Source organism: Zonotrichia leucophrys, chromosome 1A, assembly GCF_028769735.1.
Source record: "Zonotrichia leucophrys gambelii isolate GWCS_2022_RI chromosome 1A, RI_Zleu_2.0, whole genome shotgun sequence".
Taxonomy (NCBI): Eukaryota; Metazoa; Chordata; class Aves; order Passeriformes; family Passerellidae; genus Zonotrichia; species Zonotrichia leucophrys.
This window is the reverse complement of record NC_088170.1, coordinates 42,506,745-42,529,453: the sequence shown is the minus strand read 5'-3', so window position 1 is coordinate 42,529,453 and position 22,709 is coordinate 42,506,745. Positions and strand designations below refer to the sequence as shown.

Genomic DNA, 22,709 nt, shown 5'->3' with positions numbered 1-22,709 from the left:
TCTGTCACTGGGCACATCTGACAAGAGCCTGGCTCCATCTTCTTTGCACCCTCCCTCCAGGTATTTATGTACAATGGCAAGATCCCCCTCCAAGTCTTTTCTTCTCTGGCTGAACAGTCCCAGCTCTCCCAGCCTTTCCTCACATTTGAGGTGCTCCAGTCTGTGAATTACCTTCATGGCCCTTGGCTCGACTCTCTCCAGTGTGTCCATGTCTCTCTTGTACTGAGGAGCCAAGAACTGGACCCAGGACTCCAGATGTGGCCTCACGAGTGCTGCACAGGGGGAAGGGTCACCTCCTTCGAGCTGCCAGCAAAGTGTTGTCCAGTGGAGCCAAAGCTACCGTTGGCCTTCTTTGGGACAAGGGCACATTGTTGCCTTGCACTCTACCTGCTGTTCACCAGGACCCCCCAGGTTCTTTCCTTCCAAGCTGCTTTCCAGTTGGGTGATTCCTGGTATATACTCGTGTATGAGAGATTGTTCCTCCCCAGATGTGGCACTTCATGTTTCTCCTGGTAGTTTTTCCAAAAAGAAGATACTCTTTTTCATGATAACTTCAGAAAGCAGTGGTGAACAAAACAGAAAAAAAATCCAAAACCAAAAAACCAAAACTTAAATCAGCTTAATTCAGCTTAAATCAGCTTAATTTGAAAAACAAAACTTAATTCAGCACAACTGAAACTTTTTAATGCTCTAAAATAGTTTTATTTTCTTGGTTTCTAAGGGTTAATTGTAACTGCTAGTAACAGCACGTTACAAAATTGAAAGAGTCTGTATTTGCAGTGTGGATGAGTTACACAGCATAAAGCCAGATTCCTAAGGCAGCAATTTTGGTAGCTACATGAGCTAATGTGTTTTGGGATTGACTTCAGGCAATAGAATATATGTTTTACCGAAGAAGCATGGTTGTGGCAGACTCTGTGACGCACATCACTCAGCATCTGCAGTATCAGGCTCTTCTCTCTATCTCTGTGGCCAAGGTATGTAATCAAACTTCTAATAATTAATCTCCCTAAGTATTTTTAAAACTATTAAGTTTAATTTAAAGTGGGTTTTGTATTTTTTCTACATGTGTAGTGTAATGCTCTATCATAATCCAGAGATATATAAGCTTTCCAGTCATTCCAAGCTTTTTCCTAGAAAACTGTACAGCATAGATGATTACCTGGTTTTTGACTAAAAAATGGTTCCCCTCTTCCTCTAAGCTGCCGCATCTCTTGTTATCTTCTTTTGTTCTTTCTAGATTTTATTTCTTGTGAGTTTTCACAAGCTGACCTCTGCTTATATCTTTTCTGATGCACATTGATAAAGCAGTCTGTTGCTGGGCTAAGCAAACAGGCTGTTACTTAAATCTTTGTCTTTTTGGCAAAATAGCAGTATGTGATGGCTTACAGCAGCCTACTGTGGGCATAAATTCTGTTTCACTGTGGAATAAAATAATTTCTTTTGCTTGTCAAACTTTCAATTTCATAATTCAGGTCGAAGGGAAAAATGAGACTTTAGCATGCCTGTTCTGATGTATTACTCATTGGTTTTATTCTTTCATCACATTCACTAGCAGAGTTACAAAGGATATGTGCTATTGTTACTGGTGCAGCTATGAAATTTCTTTTTTATTTGACTGTAATCTCAATTTATGTATCTGGCATCTCTGTATTTTCTAGGGTAAGCAAAAAAATAGTTGTATCTAGAAAAATTTATATACAGATATATAAATTGAACTGAGGAGTTTCCAAACTTCAAAGTCACTAAGAAAAATTGTATATCTTCAAACGCTTCGTGTATATGTATATATCTTTCATAAACACTTCAAATTATAGCTGTAATTACGTTGCAATTATTTTTAAATTAAGAAAAATATGTTAAAACTTTTGCACTGAAGAATATTAAACACTTGTGTGAACAGGTCTTGATATTTTGACTGCTTATCAGAAAATATGTTAAAAGGCAAATTGGTAAATAGAAGGATCCATTAGTATGACTTAACCTGTGTTCATGTTGGCTGCACATATTCCAAGAGTATAGACAGGTGATATCACTGAATTGGCAGAGTAAGTGAATTTGGATTCAGTTAACTCTGTTCACAAAATATATTTTTATTTTCAATTTATGACTAGTCCACAAGCTTTGGGAAGTAGTAGTAAGCTGTTGCCTGTAGGCTTAGGTAACTTTTCTCTGAATTTCTGTCTTTTTGTCATCAAGAAAAGGGTGATTTCTGATAGAAAGTACAGTGAGCAGCGCCTGGATGTCCTCTCTGCTTTGGTGTTGGCTGAGAACACCCTCAATGGGCCAAGCACAAAACAGAGGCGACTGATTGTTTCCCTTGCACTGAGTGTGGGAACACAGATGGTACGTGCCATCATTGTGCCAGCCCTTCGTTTGTTTGGTGGAGTGTCTTATGAAAAAGTATCAGCTTGTGATCTCATGTGGTTTTTTTTCCTTCATTTCTACAGAAAACATTTAAAGATGAAGAACTTATTCCCCTTCAGTTAGTTCTGAAAAAACTGGACTTGATCAGTGAACTTACAGAGAGGTAAGCAGTGACAGCAGTATATAGAAGGTAGCATAGTGTCTTGGGGAAGGTGGATCCTCACTGTGTGAATAATAAAATCTGGTCTCTTCATGCTGGTGGTGATTTTTGCATGTTTTTTAGACCAGAAATGAACAGAAAGAATTACAGAGTTAAGCCAGAAGCTCACGTGTCTTTGTGCAAGTTATATTTCACCTGGTTGTTGATTGTTTAGAAATTCCGTGACTTTCTTGGATGACTTTGTTTTATGATAATCTGAAGTGTTCCCATTAACCCAACCCCAAAATTTCTGAGTTAGTATCAGTCTGTTTGGGAGATTGGGCTGCTAGTTTACATGTGAACTATGTTTTACTGCTGCTGTAGTTTCTGTGCACACTCAAGTTACATCATGCTGGCCATTTGTAAGCCAGGTGAATATCTGGGTTCCATGCCGTTTTTAGGGGAGAGACAAACACCTTTACTGGTTTGTAGCAAACCCCACAGGTTTAGCAAAGGCACCATGGAGGATTTAACAATAGGAATGCTGACACAGCAGCAGAGAAGTTCCTGACCCCCTGACTCAGAGCCTATCTTTATACCCTTTTAAGGAAAAAGCTTGTATTGGTCACTTTATGGTCCCTCTAACCCTTTGCCATTGGTCAAGCTTGGATTCTGGCCAAGGCTATAAAAGTAGCATACTGTACCCCTACTAACTTAGAAGAAGAAGAAGAAGAGCTGAGATTCTGAGATTCATGGACTCCCCAAATAAAGCCATCTTCGTGTAATAGCTGGCGTCTTCTTCCTTCTCATCTCTCTCCATCTGCTGGAGCCTCGAGCCAAGGGCAAACTTACCCAGCAGCAAGCTGAAATCTTATGAGCTGGCTAATCACTACAAGAGCTGAATCTCACCCTGCTTGCTGGCAGTTTGACCCGCGGCGTCTTGGTCTAAGCAAGCTAGCTTCTGGCACTCTGTGCCCCTGGGGACAGGGATCCCGGGCTCGTGCTCTGCCTGGGGTAAGGCCAATAAGGGCTCTCTTAGTGGTCAACTTATGAGATACAACCTGTCTGCATTTATCCCAGGAATTTATCAGGAGAGGACTGTTTCTCCTTTGACATACAGGAGAAATTTAGAAAATATGTTTGATCTCTAGGCTATTAATTGCATGTAGTAAGAAAACAGTTATTTAGAAATTTGCTGTAATGTAAGATTTAAGTCTTTCAGAAACTGAGTTAACTTTTTCTCAAAAGCAAGTACCTTTGATTTATAAATAGGCTAGTGGAAATAAAAAGTTCTTTAATAAAGAACTTTCTTCTGATGGTCAGTGCTTCTGGAACATTAAAGTGCTGGTGTAAAACTTAGGCTTGAAATGCACTTGTCTTTAGTTTAAACACACTCATTGTGTTTGAAGAATGGTTTCTTCCAAATCTGTGTCTAACAATTAAACTTTTATTCCAGAGTTCGAGCACAATGTGACTGTTGTTTCTTATACTGGCATCGAGCTGTCTTTCCAATCTATTTAGATGATGTCTATGAAAATGCAGTGGATTCTGCTAGACTACATGTGAGTAATAATGTTAAAATTGTTGTGACAGATTCAGATGAATAAATGATAAACCTCAAACTGAAGCTCTTAAATGAAGAGCTCAAAAAGCAGATCCCTGACTACTACTGACTCAGACATTTCTTCTCATCCAGGAGGATATAGAAGCAATATTTGTTCTAAATCTATTAGATTTCTTTAAAAATCTCGGGTTGCTATTGTTGACTCTGTGTCTGTCTCTTTGTTTCTCTCTTCATTTTAATTTGAAATGAACACCAGCTAGACTTGAACATTAAAAGTCTTTGTTCCTCTTTGTGGTTACATATTTCTAAAGTATTTATCACTGTGTTCAGGGGTTCTGTGTTAGATAGTTGTTCTGTAGTTTTTTCCACCCCTCATCTCTTCTCCTCATGTTGAAGTAATGTGTGCTTTCTGCAGATGTGAATCAGGCTTTGGCATGATAATCCTGATAAAAATCAAATGTCTGTTGCAGGGTTGTATAGTACTGAAATGAATAAAGTGCAAATAATTTCTGATGAAATAGCTAATAATTAGGATCTTCCAGTCAGTAGCAAATAATACTTCAGATTAAGTACAGGACACTTCAGTAGGCTTTATGAAGTCAGTTTTTAATGAAAATGGGAAGACTAGTGGTTCTGATTTTTGATACCTTTCAACTCTGTTTGAGGTGCTGGTGACGTATCTGTCTGTTAATAATATGTGTTTTTTAATAAGTATATGTTTAGTGCACTACGGGACTGTGTACCTGCTATGTTGTATGCAAGACACTTGGAATCTTATGAGGTGCTTCTGGAATGCTATGACAAAGAAATCATGGAAGTGCTCAATGAGGTAATTTTTTGTGGTTGGGAATTAAACACACCACTGTGCTTGAAATATCTTTAGCTCTGATTAGCATCTATTGTAGCAAATCTGATGTGATCTGTAAAAATAGCACAGAGAACTTTGGTGTGAAGTGTTTTAATAAATAGGAAAGTGTTTGGTTTGACTGACAATTTTGATTATTTAAGACTCATGCTTAATGGTATCTGTGTTGGCTGGGAACATGAAAATACTGCACTCTGAATTATGTAAATTTACAAAACCTCAGTTATAGATTTGACTGTGCAGACAGAGGAGTGCTTTTGTTTCAGATTAGCTTCTGTTTGGATGAATGCCTAAAATCAATGCTACTGTTCTTAGTTTCCATGCATGGCTTTTAGTAGTGAAGGGTCTGCAAATACAGATGCCCTCTTGAGTGAATTATTATCAAGAATTATGAAGGAGATTTGACAAAGAAAATGCAAATTTGGATTTCCCAAGTCTTAGTTTTTAACCTTTGAAATATGCTTTTTATTTGACTAGTTCAAGACAAAACATTACATATTATTCAGAAAATCAGACCAAATTTCTTATTGCAAGACTCTTCCTCACTGAATTTGTTCTTACTATTTAGATAGATAGCCCTAAGCTTAGTTCCCCTTAAAATGAGAAGTGAGAATACTTGAGTTGTGTTAAACTTGCATGTGGAAGTTTTAAGCATGTAAAAAATTACATTAGGTAGGTAAACCTTTATGTTTTCTGAGCTGGGTAGCTTTTTCTTGCTATTTGTACTAGAACAAGAACACAGGAAATCAGTATCTTTCTGGTTCCCAAGTATTTATTCACTTTGACTGGTGTGGCCTTCCCAAAGCAAAGCTTTCTTCACTAGTTTAATCAGTCTTACACATATCTGTGGAGAGAAATGTTGATTCTTCTAACATTGTAAGTGGACACTGAACATGACTTTTTTTGTGTGTGTGTTGTTTGTTTGGTGTTTTGGTGGGTTTTCCTTTTGTTTTTTTTTTTTTTAACTTTTTTGAATAGCACTTGCTGGACAAATTGTGTAAAGAGATAGAAAAGGACCTGCGCTTATCAGTTCACACTCACCTGAAGCTAGATGACAGAAACCCCTTCAGAGCTGGCATGAAGGACCTGGCTCACTTCTTCTTTCTGAACCCAATACGCTTTTTCAATCGGTTCATTGACATAAAAGGTAAGGAGTTAAGCATTTGCTTGGTTCTATTATTTTCATCTCTTATACTTTGGCTTTGTCTATCTTTTCACTTCTTTACACACTTTCCTAACTAAATAGATAGCATTATTTTAGTTCATCCTTCGTGTTCACAGCTTATGTAACTCATTATTTGGACAAGACCTTCTACAACTTAACAACTGTAGCACTTCACGATTGGGCCACCTACAGCGAGATGAGAAATTTGGCAACCCAGCGCTATGGTTTAAGTATGACTGAGGCTCATCTTCCCAGCCAGACTCTGGAGCAGGTACAGTGCCCACAGGGCAGGAATAGAATTTAAACCACCATTCCACTGTCATAGGACTGAATCACTGAAATGAAAGTATCTGAGAGCAGAGAACTGTTTGGAAAAAGTGACCTTTAATTTCTGGTTGAATTGTGAGGCAGCATCTGTATCTGCCTTTGGAGATCACACTGATATTCATTAATGTTATGTTGGACTTGAATTTTTCATTTTTTAATGAAATGTAATGAAATGAATTGAGTATGCAAAGCCAGAGACAGTGTTCTTGAAAATTCAGTGTCAACAGTTTGGCAAACTGCCAAGACAGCTGTTACAAGTCTGGAATGACCTTTGAGTGATGGGTCTTTCTCCCTGGTTTATTGCTAGCTTTTGCTTAGTGATCATCAAGAGAAATTATTTCACAGGCTGGAGATGGAAGACTTTGGGACACCTGTGAGTTAGATTCTAGGAGAGTGATTTAGAGCCTCCTAAAAGCTGTTACACATGGTGACATTCAGAATAAAGTTGTGGAGTCATCAAGTTAGTGGTGAAGATTTTCACTGTTACAGGGTCTACATATTGCATAGTTCTGGAGACTTTCCTTCTGGAGTTATAAGATCTTGGACATTTTTTGACAGTCTGCTTCTTTCCCTCATTTAGGTTAGCACATCGGTGAAGGCTCTTAGAGACACAGCCCCTTTTTTTCTGATGTTCATAATGGCTGTGTCTTCCTAAGTTGAAAGACTGCATAGAACTAAGAACTTGAGCTGTTTTTTTGGCACAGAAGTGCTGTAGATCAGTTTCTGTTTCCAGCTTTGGTTTTCTCTTGGCCATATTTGATCAGCACATTGTTAAAAGAACTAAACAATTTAACAAATTGGTTTCATGACATGGATTGTGGTATGAACTTTACTTCACAACAAAGACACCTCATACTTCAAAAACCCCCAGCCTCAAAAGCGCAATGAAATCCCTGGCACAACTGGAAACAGGGTATATAAATTAAATAGCATCATCTCTAGGCACAATGATAATTAAAGGACTCCTTAGGGGAAATAGTGTAAACAGTTGTAAAATTTATACTGGTAAATAGCAAACTTCAGTATTTTTTACAGGCTGGGTCAGCAGTACTGATAATTAGCTAGTTGCTTATTTCTCTGTAGACATCTATATGTCTGTAGGAATCTCTAAGGCAAGATTTTATATTTTAGAATGTGAAAACAGATACATCTCAATTTTTAATTTTTTATTGTTTAATTCCACCTTGTGGAATAGGCTGGAGAATTCCTTACTTTCAGGAGAATCTGGAAAAAGCCAGGCAGGAGTGCAAATATTAAAACATGGGCTGAGCTGCTTTTTTCTCCTCTAAGTGTTATCTTTCAGACACCAAACAAAAATTGTTAAGAGGTTCTTCATTTTGCAAAGAAAGACACTGCTTTCTAAAATACCTCAAATAACTGCATAAATAGTATTTCTGCACCTTAGTGGTTCGGTGTGTCAGGAGGTCTTGAGAAGTCTTGTCATAGTAATTCTCAATAAATAATATTGTTTCAGGGTCTGGATGTTTTGGAAATAATGAGAAATATTCATGTTTTTGTATCCCGCTACCTCTACAATTTGAATAATCAGGTAAGGTATATCCCATACTTTTCCTGGCATTTGGCTCCAGTTTGAAGGGATTGTGAAATGCAGAGTGTAGTACGCGTAAAAACACCCAGGCTGAACATGCGTAGTGAGAGGCTATAAAATAGTAGTGGTGCTCTAGAAAAACATCTTGGGTGATGCTATGGCTTGGTTTTGGAGAATGTTGTGTAGCATATTTTAGAAATGTGTTGCCAGTAGGATCACTGCATGTCAATTTTCCAGGGAAGCCAGATGACAGCAAGGATAATTGGCTGCTCTATAAGAACATACTAAGTATGTTATGATTTTTGAGCTTGAAAAATGTGTATCTGAAAATGGCTTATTGGAGAGATGAAGCGGTGAATGACATGGAGAACATGGACAGGGAACAAACCTTTGGGGTTTCTCACAGTGTGAGAATGAGGTGCGCATTACAAAAATGAGCAACTTCCTGAAAGAAAATAAGTACCTTTTTTCGTAGCTTAAAATTCAGTAGTGGAACTCATTGCTGTGGTATATGTGGGGTCAAAAGTGCAAACAGATGCCAAAAGAATTTAGACCACTTAATGTAGGATATAATCTCAGATATGGGAGTCTTTAGTGCAACATTTGCCTTAGAATTGTTGAATCAATGCTGTGTTGAAGTTGGAAGAACTGACTAAATAAAGTTCATTGTATCCATGCTGGATTTTCTTGGTTCTTTCCCTAATCACCAGTTATCAGCTGCTCTCAGGATATGGGCTATTTTGATCAATAATTTATCACAGAACCAATTTTGAGTACTTAAGTTTATTTTCCCTCCCTGCCTCCCAGATCTTCATTGAAAGAACAAGTAATAACAAACACTTGAACACCATCAATATCCGACACATCGCTAACTCAATTCGAACTCACGGAACAGGAATCATGAACACAACAGTGAGTATCTTTTGCTCTGCTGCTGTTGGGTTATTTGTTTGTGATTGTGCACAAAAACCTCCTCCTTGCATCTCCTAATAGTTTATTTGATTATGCAGATTTAATAATGCAGTAATAATGTTCTGCATGAATTAATAAAACAAATGAGTTCTTGGATATGGCACAAATCACAATGTTCTGAGTGTTATCACTTCCAGTTACCTATATGTTAAGGAAGCAATCTAAAACCACATCAAAGGAGAAATAGGTGTGCTGGTTGGATTGTTCTGGACAGTATGGCCTGATTTTCTCCTTATTGACACTTAACTGCAGCAAAAGTATCTATTAAAGCAAATCTTGAAAAAATGCAATGTTGATTTTTGAAGTTCTTCTTGTAATTGTTATGCTTAAGAAATACCAGCTTTTCAATTTGCAAAATAAAGCTACAGACCTCTGATCACTTGTTGGAAAAATGGGTTCCTATTACAAAGCTTTAAATGATGTCTGAGGTGTAGGTGGCCATTTTAACCAGCCAAAGGTATTTGCCTCTTTGCAAGGTAAATGCAAAGACGTGCATTGTGTCTGCTACAGCAGGAATTTGTCACTGGGATTCTCAAATTTGGATACAGTGACAAAGGTGTTTTCAGGTCAGTGCTTTTCAGTCTGCTGCTTCAGTTCTACCTTGTTGCTGTTTCCTTTTTTCTATTCTTCTGGCTCTATCAAATAAGGAAACAAAAAAAAGAAAATTAATTTGTTGAAATATTGAACCCATTCTCAAGTCATTATTTCAGAAGTGGAAATTACTGAAGTGAAAAGTTTTGATGATTTCTTTCACTTTTCTTCTGAGAGTGGGACAGTGGGGACTGTCTCATAAAATGCTGCTACAGACATTATTTTTTGGTGATGTAGATTTACTCACTTGTGATGGTGCGTTAAGTTGTTTTGGCAGACATGAGAAGTATTGAGATAAGAAAGTACTTTAGAAAACTTTTTGAGGAAGTAAAAAAGTTGTGTCAGGAGGTTATGAAGATTCTACAGACTGAGGAAGTTGATCGTGTCTGCCTGTTTCCACTTGATCTTTGTATTGTTTCAAAAGGGCAGTTACAGGGTATTCCAGATAAACTAATGGCTGTGTAGGGCAGGGGATCAACTGAAATACTGACCTTGTTCTTTGGTCCTTTCCTGGAAGAGAGTAGGCCTTCCAGGAGAATGTTTATTCATTTTTCCTTATTCTTTTAAAACAGTGAAATTGAAGTAAGTTGAGAACTTGCATTAGAAGTTACTCAGGCATGTGGTGAAAACAGGGTGTTAGATGTCTTTGTTTTACTTTAACTTTTTTGATTTGACATTTTTTTTCTTCTTGCCTTCAAGGTAAATTTCACTTACCAGTTCTTGAGAAAAAAGTTTTACATTTTTAGCCAGTTTATGTATGATGAACATATCAAATCCAGACTTATCAAAGACATCAGATTCTTCAGGGAAGTCAAAGATCAAAGTGATCACAAGGTATAGTAGCTTTTGAAGGCTCAAGAGTATTTTTCTAAAAGAAGTGCTACTGTCATGTGACCAAACCATAACCCTGCTGTTATTCAAATGTGTATCCCCAGACAAAGGGACAGCTTTTCTTGTGGCAAAATGCAGTGTTACCAATGTCTGTATTCAGGAGGGCTTTGTTTCATTCTGTCTGCTGTGTAAATCTGGAGTTGGCTAAAATCATTCTCTTCAGTGGCTTAAATATTGATTTGATGGAGTTGTAGTCTCTTGAAGGTTGCTTCTTGTTCAACTCATGCATAATAGTTTTCAGTTTTGAATAATGAGCTTACTTGAATGGAATCCAAAATGATGATCATGTAGCACTCATTCTAGTATGTCAGGATTTGGGAATGAGGTTTTCCATCCTAGAAGATTGTCTTAAAAATGAGAGAGACAATGTATTTCTTAAAATAGACTGCTAGCTTCTTTACATGTCCAGTGCTTATTTGTTTAAGAATACTTTCTTTTTCAAAGTAAAACTATTTAACTTGTCAACTTGCAGAAGTGACTTAGTAAAATGACTCTTAGGAACTAATACAGACAAGCAGGTCTATAATTTATAAAAAAAAAAGCTGTAAATGAGATGTAGAACTACATTTCAAATAGAACTTTATTGATGTGATGAAAAGCTTTTTTTCTACAGGGAGGTAATTATTACAAATAATTTAAAATTTTTTTTCTAGTATCCCTTTGAAAGAGCAGATAAATTCAACCGTGGCATCAGAAAACTTGGAATAACTCCAGATGGCCAGAGCTATCTTGACCAGTTCAGACAACTCATAAGTCAAATTGGTATGTAATGCTATCTAACGTGTTATAAATGTTATTAAATGTAAGAGAAGAGATCTTCATCACCTAGTAACTGACCTTTTAGCTGAGGCTAAAGCTAGATTTATTTCCACTCAGATGGAAAATAGTTCACTTGTATCCCATGCTAAGAACGTGCTCTCACGTATTTTCACAGAAATGGCCTTTACATGTCTTAATCTAAAATACAGTTATAGTTTGCATAGATTCCTGTTCCCTTTTGAGTTCTTTTCTTTGTTATGGAACTGACTTTTACCCATGTTGAGTGTATTTCCTAGTAAAAACCTATTAGTGCTTAGTTTTGTGTATTTCAAAAATGAGCCATATATCCAGCTGAAGTATCCTCCTTGAGTGATGCATGATGTGACAATGATATTTTCAGCCACTGATGCTGTAAATGTGCAGAACTGATCTGAACTTACAACTGTTTAATGTGCCCACTGGAAAGAGTTTGTACCGAAGTGGACAAAACCTTGCTTGATGATGCATTTTTGTTTTATTTCTTTACATAGACTTTTGATAGCACGGTTCAATTTAACTTCTCTTAACTTAGCTTTCAGAGCCAAGTTCTGTGCCAGAACTACATGGCAACTTTAATTTACATTTCAGAGCCTATAGGAGCTATGCAGAGTGTGTGTGTGTGTTTAAGTAATTATAAATTGCTTCTTTGTTTTTTCTTGTTTTTAAAGGCAACGCTTTGGGTTATGTACGAATGATAAGATCTGGTGGACTTCACTGCTGCAGTAGTGCCATTAGGTATTTCTACAAATAGTTCATTTTTCTCTTAGCTCCTTCTCTTCCCCTTGCTCTCTATTCTTGCTGATATTCCCTAAACCCTTTCCTATTCCCCTTCAATTTTGAAAAGCTCCATTTATATGCTTTTATTTAAGTGTAATTCTTGAAGACAGTGCTGGGATTCAGCACTGTACAGTCATGGACATAAATCACTAAAAATAAAACAGTTTCTATCAAAGCATGCAAAAACATGGCAAAAGAGTTAATAGAATGTACACATTAGTAAGATATTAGTCCATAAGCCAGCAATTTGTGATGTTAAATAATTTCAAGGATGTGTTAAGGAAAAATAATACAAACATTGAGGAACTTGGAAAACACATTCCTTTCATACCTTTTTCTGATACAGATTTTGTCTGTGTTTATGAAAAGTCATTAAAACATAGTAACTGTTACATAATAAGGAATAGTTAGTTTTCTTGCAAATAGTAGGAAACAGAGTTACCAAGAGTATCCAGTGCTAGAGGGAGGAGATGATAGCCCAGTAAAAACAGAAGTACAACTGATGATGTGTCTGTGTTTGGAAATGAGGTTAATAATGCTTGGATGAGAATGTGTGACAGATATGACATAACTTGAACTAAGTAGTTCATGCCCAGAAGGTTAAATTAAGTAAATTGTAAATTAGGGTAGATACTTCAATGAGCATAATCCTAGCAAACAGTACATTTTCAGGTTTGTTCCTGATCTGGAAGATATTGTTAACTTTGAAGAGCTGGTGAAAGAAGAAGGTCTCTCAGAAGAAACACAAAAAGCAGCAAGGTACACTAACATCATTTGAGGTCTGGGGCAGGGGTGGGATGAGAAAATTGACATTATATGTTACTAAATGCAGCTATTAGTTGTTTGTGTGTGTATGTGTTAAAAGTTCTGCTGCCTTTATGCAAAACTATTTGTTTCTAAGCAAAGCAAATAGAAGCAGTTGTTTTGAAAATGTGAAGTAGCATTGATAGTAATAGACCTAGAACCTGATTTCTTGAAGAAATCCTTGTTCAAAAGCTAACAAGCTTTCCTCACTGTGTGCCCGAGCTCTACTTTTAAAATTTTCAGGGTCTTAGGTAAAAAAGATGCAAGTGTTCTATTCACAGGCCTTTTTTTGGGACAATGTGAAATCAAAAACCACTATTCAAATGGGCTGTAGAGGGAGGGTACTCTTCCAAATCCTGGATTGTGGACCCTGGCAAAGGGCAAAGAGAGGGTTGTTTTCCAAGAGGTGGGTAAGCAAAGGGATTTTCAGCAGAACTAGGTAACTCATTGCTCATCCCTTGCAGGCAGCTGGACTCTGTGCTGAGTGACCTGACCCGGAACTTTGCAGAGGGAACAGAGTACTTCAAGATGCTGGTGGATGTGTTTGCCCCCGAGTTCCGCAGCACGAAGAACATGCACTTGCGGAACTTCTACATCATTGTTCCCCCCCTGGTGAGTGTCTGCATTGCACCAGGGATTTCTTCAAAAAGGTCTTGTCAGATCAGGGCTGTGTTTAAATGTTTTGTATTAGACTGTAGTAGCATGTATGACAGTGCTTTGTGACATTTGTGAGTTTCTTTGTGATTCCAAGACAGCCTTTCATTCCTTCAGACCCTCAATTTTGTGGAGCATTCAATCAGTTGCAAGGAAAAGTTGAATAAGAAGAACAAAAGTGGAGCAGCTTTCACTGATGATGGGTTTGCCATGGGTAAGTTTCAGCATTCTCACTAGCCTTTGGGTAAGCCAACATAATGGACATTTGCAAGAAAAGTTTTGTTTATACTTTGTTCCCATAATTAAAAATTCCATAATTTATTTGGATTTATCTTTGCTTCAGCACAAGGGATTTGAGGGTTATGGTTGTGTTCAGAATTTCCTAACCATGGAATAGGTGTGTATGGGAGCATACAGTTTTAACACAGTGGTGTTTCCAAATTTCTTTCCAAGCTTGTGGTTCTCATCCAGATGAGAAGGAATGCAAGTATTTGGAGAAGTGATGTTTTAAAAAAATTTAAGCTTGTTCTTTATTGTGATTTTTCCTGATAGATTAATTGTAAGTTGATAGCAATTTAAATTATATTTGCATGGAAATATTAACTTAGGTTCATCCACTGAAGACATTCACAAAATGTTTTGCTAATTGCATGTTGACTTCAATACATGGTTTGTTAATGACTAGGTGTGGCTTACATTCTGAAGCTTTTGGATCAGTACCAGGAGTTTGATTCTCTTCACTGGTTCCAGTCTGTTAGAGAGAAGTATGTGAAGGAAATAAGAGCAGTAGCTAAGCAACAGAACGTACAGTCCACTAATCAAGATGAAAAACTACTACAGACTATGAACCTTACCCACAAGCGACTGGAAGTTTGTTTACAGGTACAGCATGAGCCTGGTTACGAGTTCTGGTAACAATTTCTGTTCTGTATTGAGTTCAGCACTTACTCATTACAAATCATGTAACTGTTCTAATGGAACACATTGAGAGCAAAATCCTGAACACTGACTACAGCAACAGTGCAGAAAGAGCATAAGGACTTGGTGTATGACCTGGAGGGAATGCCATTGGTTTTTGTGATATTTGAAGACCTGTTTCATTGGAATTCTTTGTCCCATGGAATTTGAAGGCTAATGCAACTAAACCATAAATGTTTAAATAGGAGAAAATATCTTTTGGTTAAGCTTATAACAAGGATTGCACATAACGCTGTGAACCCTCAGAGCTGCCTGTGTGTTAATTCTGAGCTGCGTGATGCATAATGAATGATGCATTACCTATCAAATAGAGGAAAGGTGCATTTGAATTTTGGAGCACAGCAGCTCAGGTTTCATCTATGGTGTGGTGCTTTCTCTCTCTGGATTGGAGAAGCCTATTTGACAAATCTGTCAATGGCTATATTTTTACAACCCATGATTACATTCTGTAATGTCTTGTTGGAATAGATAAGGCCCTGTATGCCCTCATGGTTCCCAGGAATGTGCACTGTTTGGTCCTCTGTTAAAAAAACACATCGCTGAGCCTTGTTCATACAGGCTTGTGGTTGTTTAAACTATTGGCTGCATGAGTTTCCATGGGCAAGTTGCTCTGTTCTCACTGCTGTTACAAAACTCATTTTCAGCCTCAGTAGATCAGTGACAGACTTATTGCAGTGATGCTGCTTTGCTTAGATTGCCCTTTAATGTAATTTGATGTTTGCTTTGTAAAATGTGTGTGAATAAGGAATGAAAGGAGGAAGATTTTCAGGAGCATTTAAGTGATTTAGATACTGAAATGTAGGAGCCTAAGATACTAATGAAAAATCCCATTGATATTTGTCTACATATTTGTGATACACTGATGCTCCTCTTTATCTTTTCCCTTAGGAATTTGAACTCCTCTATTTCTCGCTAAGTAGTGCAAGAATTTTTTTCAGAGCAGATAAAACTGCAGCAGAAGAAAGCCAGGAAAAGAAAGAAAAAGAAGGCGAGTGAATCCTATATGTAGATCATTTTGGCTAATGAGATTGTGTGCCTTAATAGAGGTTTTTTTTAATATCTGCTTTCTTGCTCATAGGTTAATGAGAGAGGTTTATGTGGTCATGGGTGATTTAGACTCAGCAAGAACAGCTCAAGAAGTCCTTCTTTGGAATAGGTGAATTCCAAGCTGGGCTTCTGGGGTGTGGGAAAAAAAAAACAACACCACCACAGAAGACCCAGCTGACAAAAAAATGGGCTGTAAAGTCTGGTACAGGGAGAATTGCATACTTGCAGTAATATTAAATTCAGTAACTTCAGCATCCTTACCTCTTCAGTTACCAGTGTTGACAATGACAGCCTTAGGTGGTGTTAAATAAAGTGGTTTTCACCTTTTGTACTGACTGGCTTTCAACTTACATAGCAGATGATGCAGTTACTATAGATATTTAGATGTTTGATATGCTTGTTCACCCATTGAACTCTATATTCAAAGGATAAGATCTTAATTTGTGGTGTGGTCTCTTGACTAGGTAACACTGGTATTTTGCATTTCTATTCCTGGTTGTATATTCTCCCTCATGAATTCTGAAAGATTCTCTTGGGAAAATTCTTTCCAAAGAAATGAGAATGCTCCTAAGGATTAAGATACGGAAATGCAGTTCAGTCACAAGTTACTTAGAAACTCAAGGAACAGTAGTATCTTAAAAACTGAATTGGTAAATAATTCTCCACTGTACTTCTGACAAAGGCACGAGTGACCTGTGAGATTATAGTCACTGGAGAAAAAGATTAGTTTTCTTCTGCACTAGAAAAACTGTTTGTAAAGAAAAATTCTTTTAGCATTAATTTATATTTGATCATATTCAGTGAAGTTGCTCAGATAAATATTCAGTGCAAGAAAAAAAATAAATTCAAAGAACTCCAAGAATTGTGGGAAGAATAGACATGCTGCTCTGGAGTTTGTAGGAGACCATTCTGGAGAACATCAGCTAATGATATTTTAGGTTAAATATTCTCTGTTATGATACCGGTTCAGTTCCCCAGGCAATGTATTTTGCAGGGAGAAAAACTGGAAATGCATACCAGGGTGGAGAGTTTTCAACATGGTAATAATACCTATGCCCTCTACCATGATCTTTGGACTTGGACTCTGAAAAATGCGTGAGCATTGTATATGTAATTTTTAGACAAGTACTGCTGATTGAAGAACCTTTCACCCCAGATAGGAATTTCTTCAAAGGTCTTGTGCTGTGAGATCAGGTTGGATATGCTCACTGTGAAATACTGCATAAGGTGTTCATTTGGACATCAGCATCATATATATATATATATATATATATATATTTATATTTATATTTATATTTATATTTATATAATATATATACATACGCACAGTAGAATTTGAGGGGTTTTGTTTCAAATAGAGTGTTAAACATGATCCATGCTTTTTTTTTTGTCTTTGTAGAAGAATCTGGTAAAGCAAGCAATGGAGATCTTTCCAACTCTACACCTGCAGAGCCTGTTGTGAAATGACGTGGCTGGTATGGGTGAAGATTACTTACTCAAATAACTCATGTCCTTGTCTTCATCAGTAACACTCTGTAGGGGCTAAAGCTCTAGATTTGACTTACTTGCTCTGTTAAATCCAAGAGAAGCATACTAGCATCCACTGGGGCTAGGTCTGTGTTTGTCTGTATTTTCTGTAGAAACTCCTATTTTTCAGGAGTTTGCATTATTTACAGCACTTTCTTTAGATTGAAAATAATTTAATAAAATGTTGACCTTGGAGGTATTTTAAAGTACAGATGTGCAGATAAAAAAATCCTTATTAATTTCTAGATGCATTTTCGCATCTCTATCATAGCATTTTAAAAAAACCCGAACTCATAGGCTGTTGGTCCAAGGTTTGAACTGGCATCTCTTCAACCCAAAAAAAAAACCCCTGAATCCAGATATTGGCTGTATCTATTGTCCAAAAAATAATTGAGACATGTCATTGTGCAGTCCTGTTGCATTTAATGCAGTCACAGATTACACTGTGGGTGTAACTGTATGTTGTGAATATATGTTAAATCTGTTACACAAAATGGAAATGCTTATTACTGTTTTATTCCTAACTCCCTTGTTATTACTACAGACAGTATTTGTACTGTGGGAACTTAAGATCCCATCAAACATTTATTTCCCCCTGTTTCTGCCGCCTTATCAAAGAATGGGGAAACAAGAAAAGTGAATGTTAACAAATTCTCATTTCACACCGAAGGTTTGATTTGCATCCACAGAAGTAAGGAAATCCAGAGCCAAGACAGAACCACAATCAGCTCTTTCTTTCATGACCAGGCACTGTGATGAGTGTCTGTAACTATTAAGTGATCTCACAGTTCATGAACATGTTGCGCCTAATTGCAAGTTTCAGCCTCAATTCTGTATTTCCTAGCCTTTGTAGGTCTGTTGTACTGTGTGTTGTTCATATAGTCTTACATGCCTGATTATTAACAATAATTGCACTGCAGGCTCAGAAGCTGCTGAACACTGTGAGAACTCTTATTTAACATCTGTCCATGCCTGCAAGCAGAGGTTCTAGATTGTGCAAGAATTACTCAGATTCCTAACTTAAGTAGCTAGAGTTAAAAGAAAACACCACCTTTATTAAAATATACATGTGTGTTTTAATCTCCCAGAACATTAACACCCTTCTAGTTCTTACCAACCAGAATACACTACTCCAGTCAGTCCAGCTGACAGAACTACCCTTGCTGGGGGGTTTTCTGGCACTCTTAAACTGTATTTTTAGACCAAACTTTCTTTAATGTTTGGTTTAATGGTTCAAATTGTTCCACCCACTCTTGGGTCATTGGTTTAAACAATTCCTGGCGTACTTTGATTCGCCCTTTCCTGCCAGTCACTTCAACATTCAGACAGCAAGGATTAATGTTTTGTCGCAACTGGAAAGACCAGACTGATACGAACGTTCCATTTATTGGTTCTGAGAACATGACACACAAGCTTCGTGGACTGTTAAAATCAGCTGGGCTCATTAAAGTTTTTATTTTTAGTTCATTATAACTGCCCTAAAAAATGCTGCATTACTTGATTTATATTTTTGCTTTTGTACTTTGATACAGGGTTTTTTTTTTTTTTTTTAATTTGTGTACACTTTTTTGACCAAATTTTGCCCACACTGAATGCTCAGTAGCATTGCTGAGATCAGCATTCTTGCTGCTGCTTCCCATCCTGCAGTTGCTGTGCACATCCTTCCACAATCCCATCTCTGCTGAAGTCACCCAAGTTCGTGGAGTGGAATGGTTAAGTGCTGCATTTCCTTCTTCCACAGCAACGGCAGAATCACCCACACATGATGTTCCTTTCCCCAGGATGGCCTTGCTAGGGGGCTGTGTGCAGTCAATACACAGCTCACATTCTAGTCTGCACTTTTATTTTCCCTTCTCCATTTTTTCTTTTGGAGCCATTATCTTGCTAAGGTAAGACTTTGCAGTTGAACATAACGTGAACTGAGCATTGCCTTCGTGTACAGTAGTTAACAAATTCATGTGGTTCTGGTGATGGAAATTCTAGAGGAAAGACATAGCCTATTTTTATAGATGCCTGTTTAATCTGGGAGAACTGAATGTATACTCTATGTGGCAAAAATATATACATACGCAAACATGTACAGTGATAATAGAGCTATTCTTGCCAATACAGGACTGTAGTTTGTATTTCCTTCTTTTTCTTTGTCATATAGCAGCATAGACATGCAGAAAGATTTTTCTCATCTGAAATCCAAGGTGGGTCCTGGGTTTGGATGTCACGTGACTGAGTTGCATTAAGTCTTTTTTCTCCCCACAAGGATATGGAAGGGGGGCAAAATTCATGCTGTGGTGCTACAACTCTTTCTGTTGCTTTTGACCTCCTGTCGCAATTACAGGAACCAAATGGACCCTAAATTGTTGTCTGGAGAGGAGAATGGAGCTAAAACAAAAAAATCCCCTAAACTAAACCAAACTTGCTCACTCAGAAATTCCCAGGGGTGATAGAAGTGATGATGAATTTTCTGCAGGGATATAAAACATGTCTAGGGTTTTTTTCCTTCAGGGCAGGGTTGGAACAGGCTAAAGGCCAGGCTCTCACCCCCAGCAGGCAGCTGTCAACACTGCCCTCAGGTGTTCAGCCTTGTGCCAAGGCTGCTGGAAGTGCATCAGCTGCTCTGAGGGGTTGTGGACACCCAGCTCTCTGTCAGCCCTGCCACCAAGGGTTTGCATGGCCTCAGCAGCTGCAAACTCCTGGTGCTGAAGGGCACACTCTGCAGGTCCTAATGCAGCCTTGAACCAGAAAAACATTTGAGTTGCATCAGACATCCATCAACAGCTGTTTTCAGCTTCTCAGGTACAAAGGACCAAATGTAATACTTAATGTTTCCTAACTCATTGTACAAAAGGGTATTTTGTTACTCCAGTCTCTTTGGTTTGGGAGTAGAGAACATTATGTATATAAAACTGTGTTAATAAATGCAATTTTGAGAACCTCATTCCCAGTGTTTTCAATAACACCAGTTCAGTAGGTGTTAATTTTTTTAATAAGATAGCTTCAGCTTTTATTTACTATGAAGTTTTTTTCCACGGTACTTTTAAACATTCAATAACCAGTTAGACTTATTCCACATCAAACACTTCCAATCTGGGATCTTTCAGATACTGTTGCACAGATTCTGCTTATGGAAAATCTAGTTTCTTGGTGACTGAGAAGAGTTAAATTAAGTTTGAAGAATTTCAGGCGTATTTTCTAGGTACCTTATCTTGATTAATATAAACTATACTACAGCTTACACCCCCTCCCCCACTAACAGCTCTTTATTTTGTCTATTTTGTTTGTTCTTGCAAAGTGATGTTGCTGATGTTTTCAGGATGGAAAAATGTAAACTTATTAGCCAAATCTCTCTAGCATCTAATCTCACGAATGTACTGTGAGACTTTTCAGTACCTTGTAGACTTGTAATCTAACATTTTATTGCTCAGTTTCTTAAAATCAAAGGTTGCTGTCAGACTCAGCTGTTGCATGTTACATAAGAATTCTTACTTCTTCATATAGTAAGAAGTGGCAAGAAACCTAACAACAGAAAAACTGCACTCAGCTGCCTGCTTCTGAGGTTTGCATGTCAGTGGTACTTAGAATAATAAACCAAGGAAGTACAATTTGTCTATTAATTACAGAATGTGAGAGTACAGTCCCCTGGAAGGTAAGAGTAGGCACTTAAAAATTTGTTTTGTAAGCTTCTTCTAGATGCAATATAAAAATAGATTATATTAATAGGAAAAATTTAGTGTTTAACAAATCGTTTTGTAAATAGGCTAACACAAAAGGTAAATCTTGTTACACACAAACTAGACTAAAAATAACTTCATCTGAAATAAAGTAGATAGTGCATTTTTAACCTTCAGTCAGATGCACATGATCATGCAAACTATGAACATTGACTGTGGTAGGAAATTTGAGGCCTGAAATTTGTCAGAGGAGCTGGCAGCTCACACAAATTTCACTGGAATGAGAGGCTGCTGGCCCTGTAAATGTAAGAAATGCCATTAACCCTTAGTTGCTGACAGCTGTGCTCTCCTGCCCACCAGCAGCACTAGCCTCCTTCTCAGGACTGTCAGCTCCCCAGACACAGTTCCACCCCTACACGTTCACAAATGCTAAATGCGAGTCCTGCTGTGCTTCCACTGTAAATCCAGAGGGACTCCACTGCAGACACACCACTGCTCTCCAGCAGGAAAGGGCAGCTGGCCTCAGGTGTGTGCAGGTGACTGAAAACCAGAGATTCTTGCAAAAAGACTCCCTGCTTTTCTGCTCCCACACAGGCTGCAGGAAGTGACAGGAGCTGCTTATGCTTCTGATTCCTCCCCTCCTTCATGCATGGTTCCATCCTCTTCTGACAAGTCATGCAGAAGCATGAACTTCCCATCATTTGTTAATGGCACAGACTTCATTAGCTGAGCTAATGCTTCTGGATCCTGAAAAAAAAGAAGAGAGGTCAGCAAGCTGCAGCAGCCTTTGAGGAACACACATTTCCCAGTACTTCTTGCTAAGCTTTTGCAACTTTGGCTATTTTTAACAAGCATTAGAATAAAGATTTGAAACATAAGTAATACCTTTTTGGGTAAGTAAAGACTCAAGTACAGCTTGAGCATTTAAGAAGAAAAAAAAAGTAATTAATTTTGAGCCTTTATTTTGCTTTAGTTACTGAAAAGCAAGGAAAAAAGTAGCTGTCTCAAGAATTTATTATACATGTGCTTAGTAGTTGTGACTAAAAGCTCATTCCCCAACTGGTTCTGAAACCTTAGCAGCAAAAATATACAGCAAATAATAACATCACACCTATATAGATAAAATATATCTACAAGGGACAGGATAATTCTGCCATTCGTTTTAATTGGAGAAACACTGATTTTCATGCCTAGGTGAGGAAAGAATGTAAGTTTCTAAAAGTGAAACAGCAGTGTGTGTGATTTACACATCATCCCAAAGAGTGTGTTTGGTTTTTTTGAAAACTTTGCTCACAGCTTTCTTTCAGACCTGAACATTTGGATTTGTGTAATTTTGAACTTGGATTGAGGTGGCACATTTTCTCTGAAATCACATTACTGAGAAATCAAAGTTTATTTTTGCTGTGTTAAATAATACCTGCAAAACTGTCCTTAGGAAAAGTAGCAGTTCATTTTTCTTATGCACACCAGAGCTACCTGGACAGTGCAGGTGAAAACCAGAACAAGATGTATCATACACATGTGGGGAATGAAACTAACTTACCCTCTGTGCCTCAATAATTTCTTTTCCCAAGCTAATGGCATAGCATATCTACAAAGAAGAAATACATGTAAAGTTCCATTCAGTTCTGTTTTGGCTTTTTGTTCCTTGATTAGAAATACACCACACAACTGTCAGTGCAGACTTAGTCTTAAAACCAGGCCTAAAAGCAGAGGTGGAATACCAATTTGCTATGCTAACTACTGGTGAAGAAAACTGTCTTGGGTTCAGCTTCAAAGCTCACAGGGGCTGGTAAATCTTCATCAGTTTTAGTCACCACACTTTATTTCCACACTGTGCATGTAAGTGTTTGTAGGGACAAAAGTTCTCCATCCCACTCCTTATTTCTGTTGCAGCAGGCAGTAAGCAGTCAATGGTGTAAGCACATACACCATTGTCTGTGAAAGCTTCACAGCTGTACATGTCTCAGCATAGCTGACATTCCTTTTGTTAGTGCTGCTGCTAGAGAGCATTTTCCCATCTCTC

The 22,709-nt window shown here is 37.7% G+C and overlaps 2 protein-coding genes across 2 annotated transcripts in view; one reads left to right on the top strand and one right to left on the bottom strand.

Moving 5' to 3' along the window:
* Positions 1 to 19,950, top strand: part of WASHC4 (WASH complex subunit 4) — a 39,454-nt gene extending 19,504 nt beyond the window's left edge. Inside the window, exons 16-33 of the mRNA XM_064702544.1 lie at positions 870 to 977; positions 2,200 to 2,346; positions 2,451 to 2,530; positions 3,963 to 4,068; positions 4,783 to 4,899; positions 5,914 to 6,082; positions 6,217 to 6,371; positions 7,902 to 7,976; positions 8,784 to 8,888; positions 10,239 to 10,373; positions 11,084 to 11,192; positions 11,897 to 11,963; positions 12,678 to 12,764; positions 13,274 to 13,421; positions 13,581 to 13,677; positions 14,149 to 14,345; positions 15,330 to 15,429; positions 16,888 to 19,950. Coding sequence (XP_064558614.1) covers positions 870 to 977; positions 2,200 to 2,346; positions 2,451 to 2,530; positions 3,963 to 4,068; positions 4,783 to 4,899; positions 5,914 to 6,082; positions 6,217 to 6,371; positions 7,902 to 7,976; positions 8,784 to 8,888; positions 10,239 to 10,373; positions 11,084 to 11,192; positions 11,897 to 11,963; positions 12,678 to 12,764; positions 13,274 to 13,421; positions 13,581 to 13,677; positions 14,149 to 14,345; positions 15,330 to 15,429; positions 16,888 to 16,955 — 2,070 coding nt within the window. The 3' untranslated portion in view covers positions 16,956 to 19,950. The remainder of the gene's footprint in view (positions 1 to 869; positions 978 to 2,199; positions 2,347 to 2,450; positions 2,531 to 3,962; positions 4,069 to 4,782; positions 4,900 to 5,913; positions 6,083 to 6,216; positions 6,372 to 7,901; positions 7,977 to 8,783; positions 8,889 to 10,238; positions 10,374 to 11,083; positions 11,193 to 11,896; positions 11,964 to 12,677; positions 12,765 to 13,273; positions 13,422 to 13,580; positions 13,678 to 14,148; positions 14,346 to 15,329; positions 15,430 to 16,887) is intronic.
* A 461-nt stretch (positions 19,951 to 20,411) lies between these two features.
* APPL2 (adaptor protein, phosphotyrosine interacting with PH domain and leucine zipper 2) overlaps positions 20,412 to 22,709 on the bottom strand; it is a 29,734-nt gene continuing 27,436 nt past the window's right edge. The window contains exons 20-21 of the mRNA XM_064702545.1: positions 22,227 to 22,274; positions 20,412 to 21,430 (exon numbers count right to left, since the gene is read on the bottom strand). Coding sequence (XP_064558615.1) covers positions 21,302 to 21,430; positions 22,227 to 22,274 — 177 coding nt within the window. The 3' untranslated portion in view covers positions 20,412 to 21,301. The remainder of the gene's footprint in view (positions 21,431 to 22,226; positions 22,275 to 22,709) is intronic.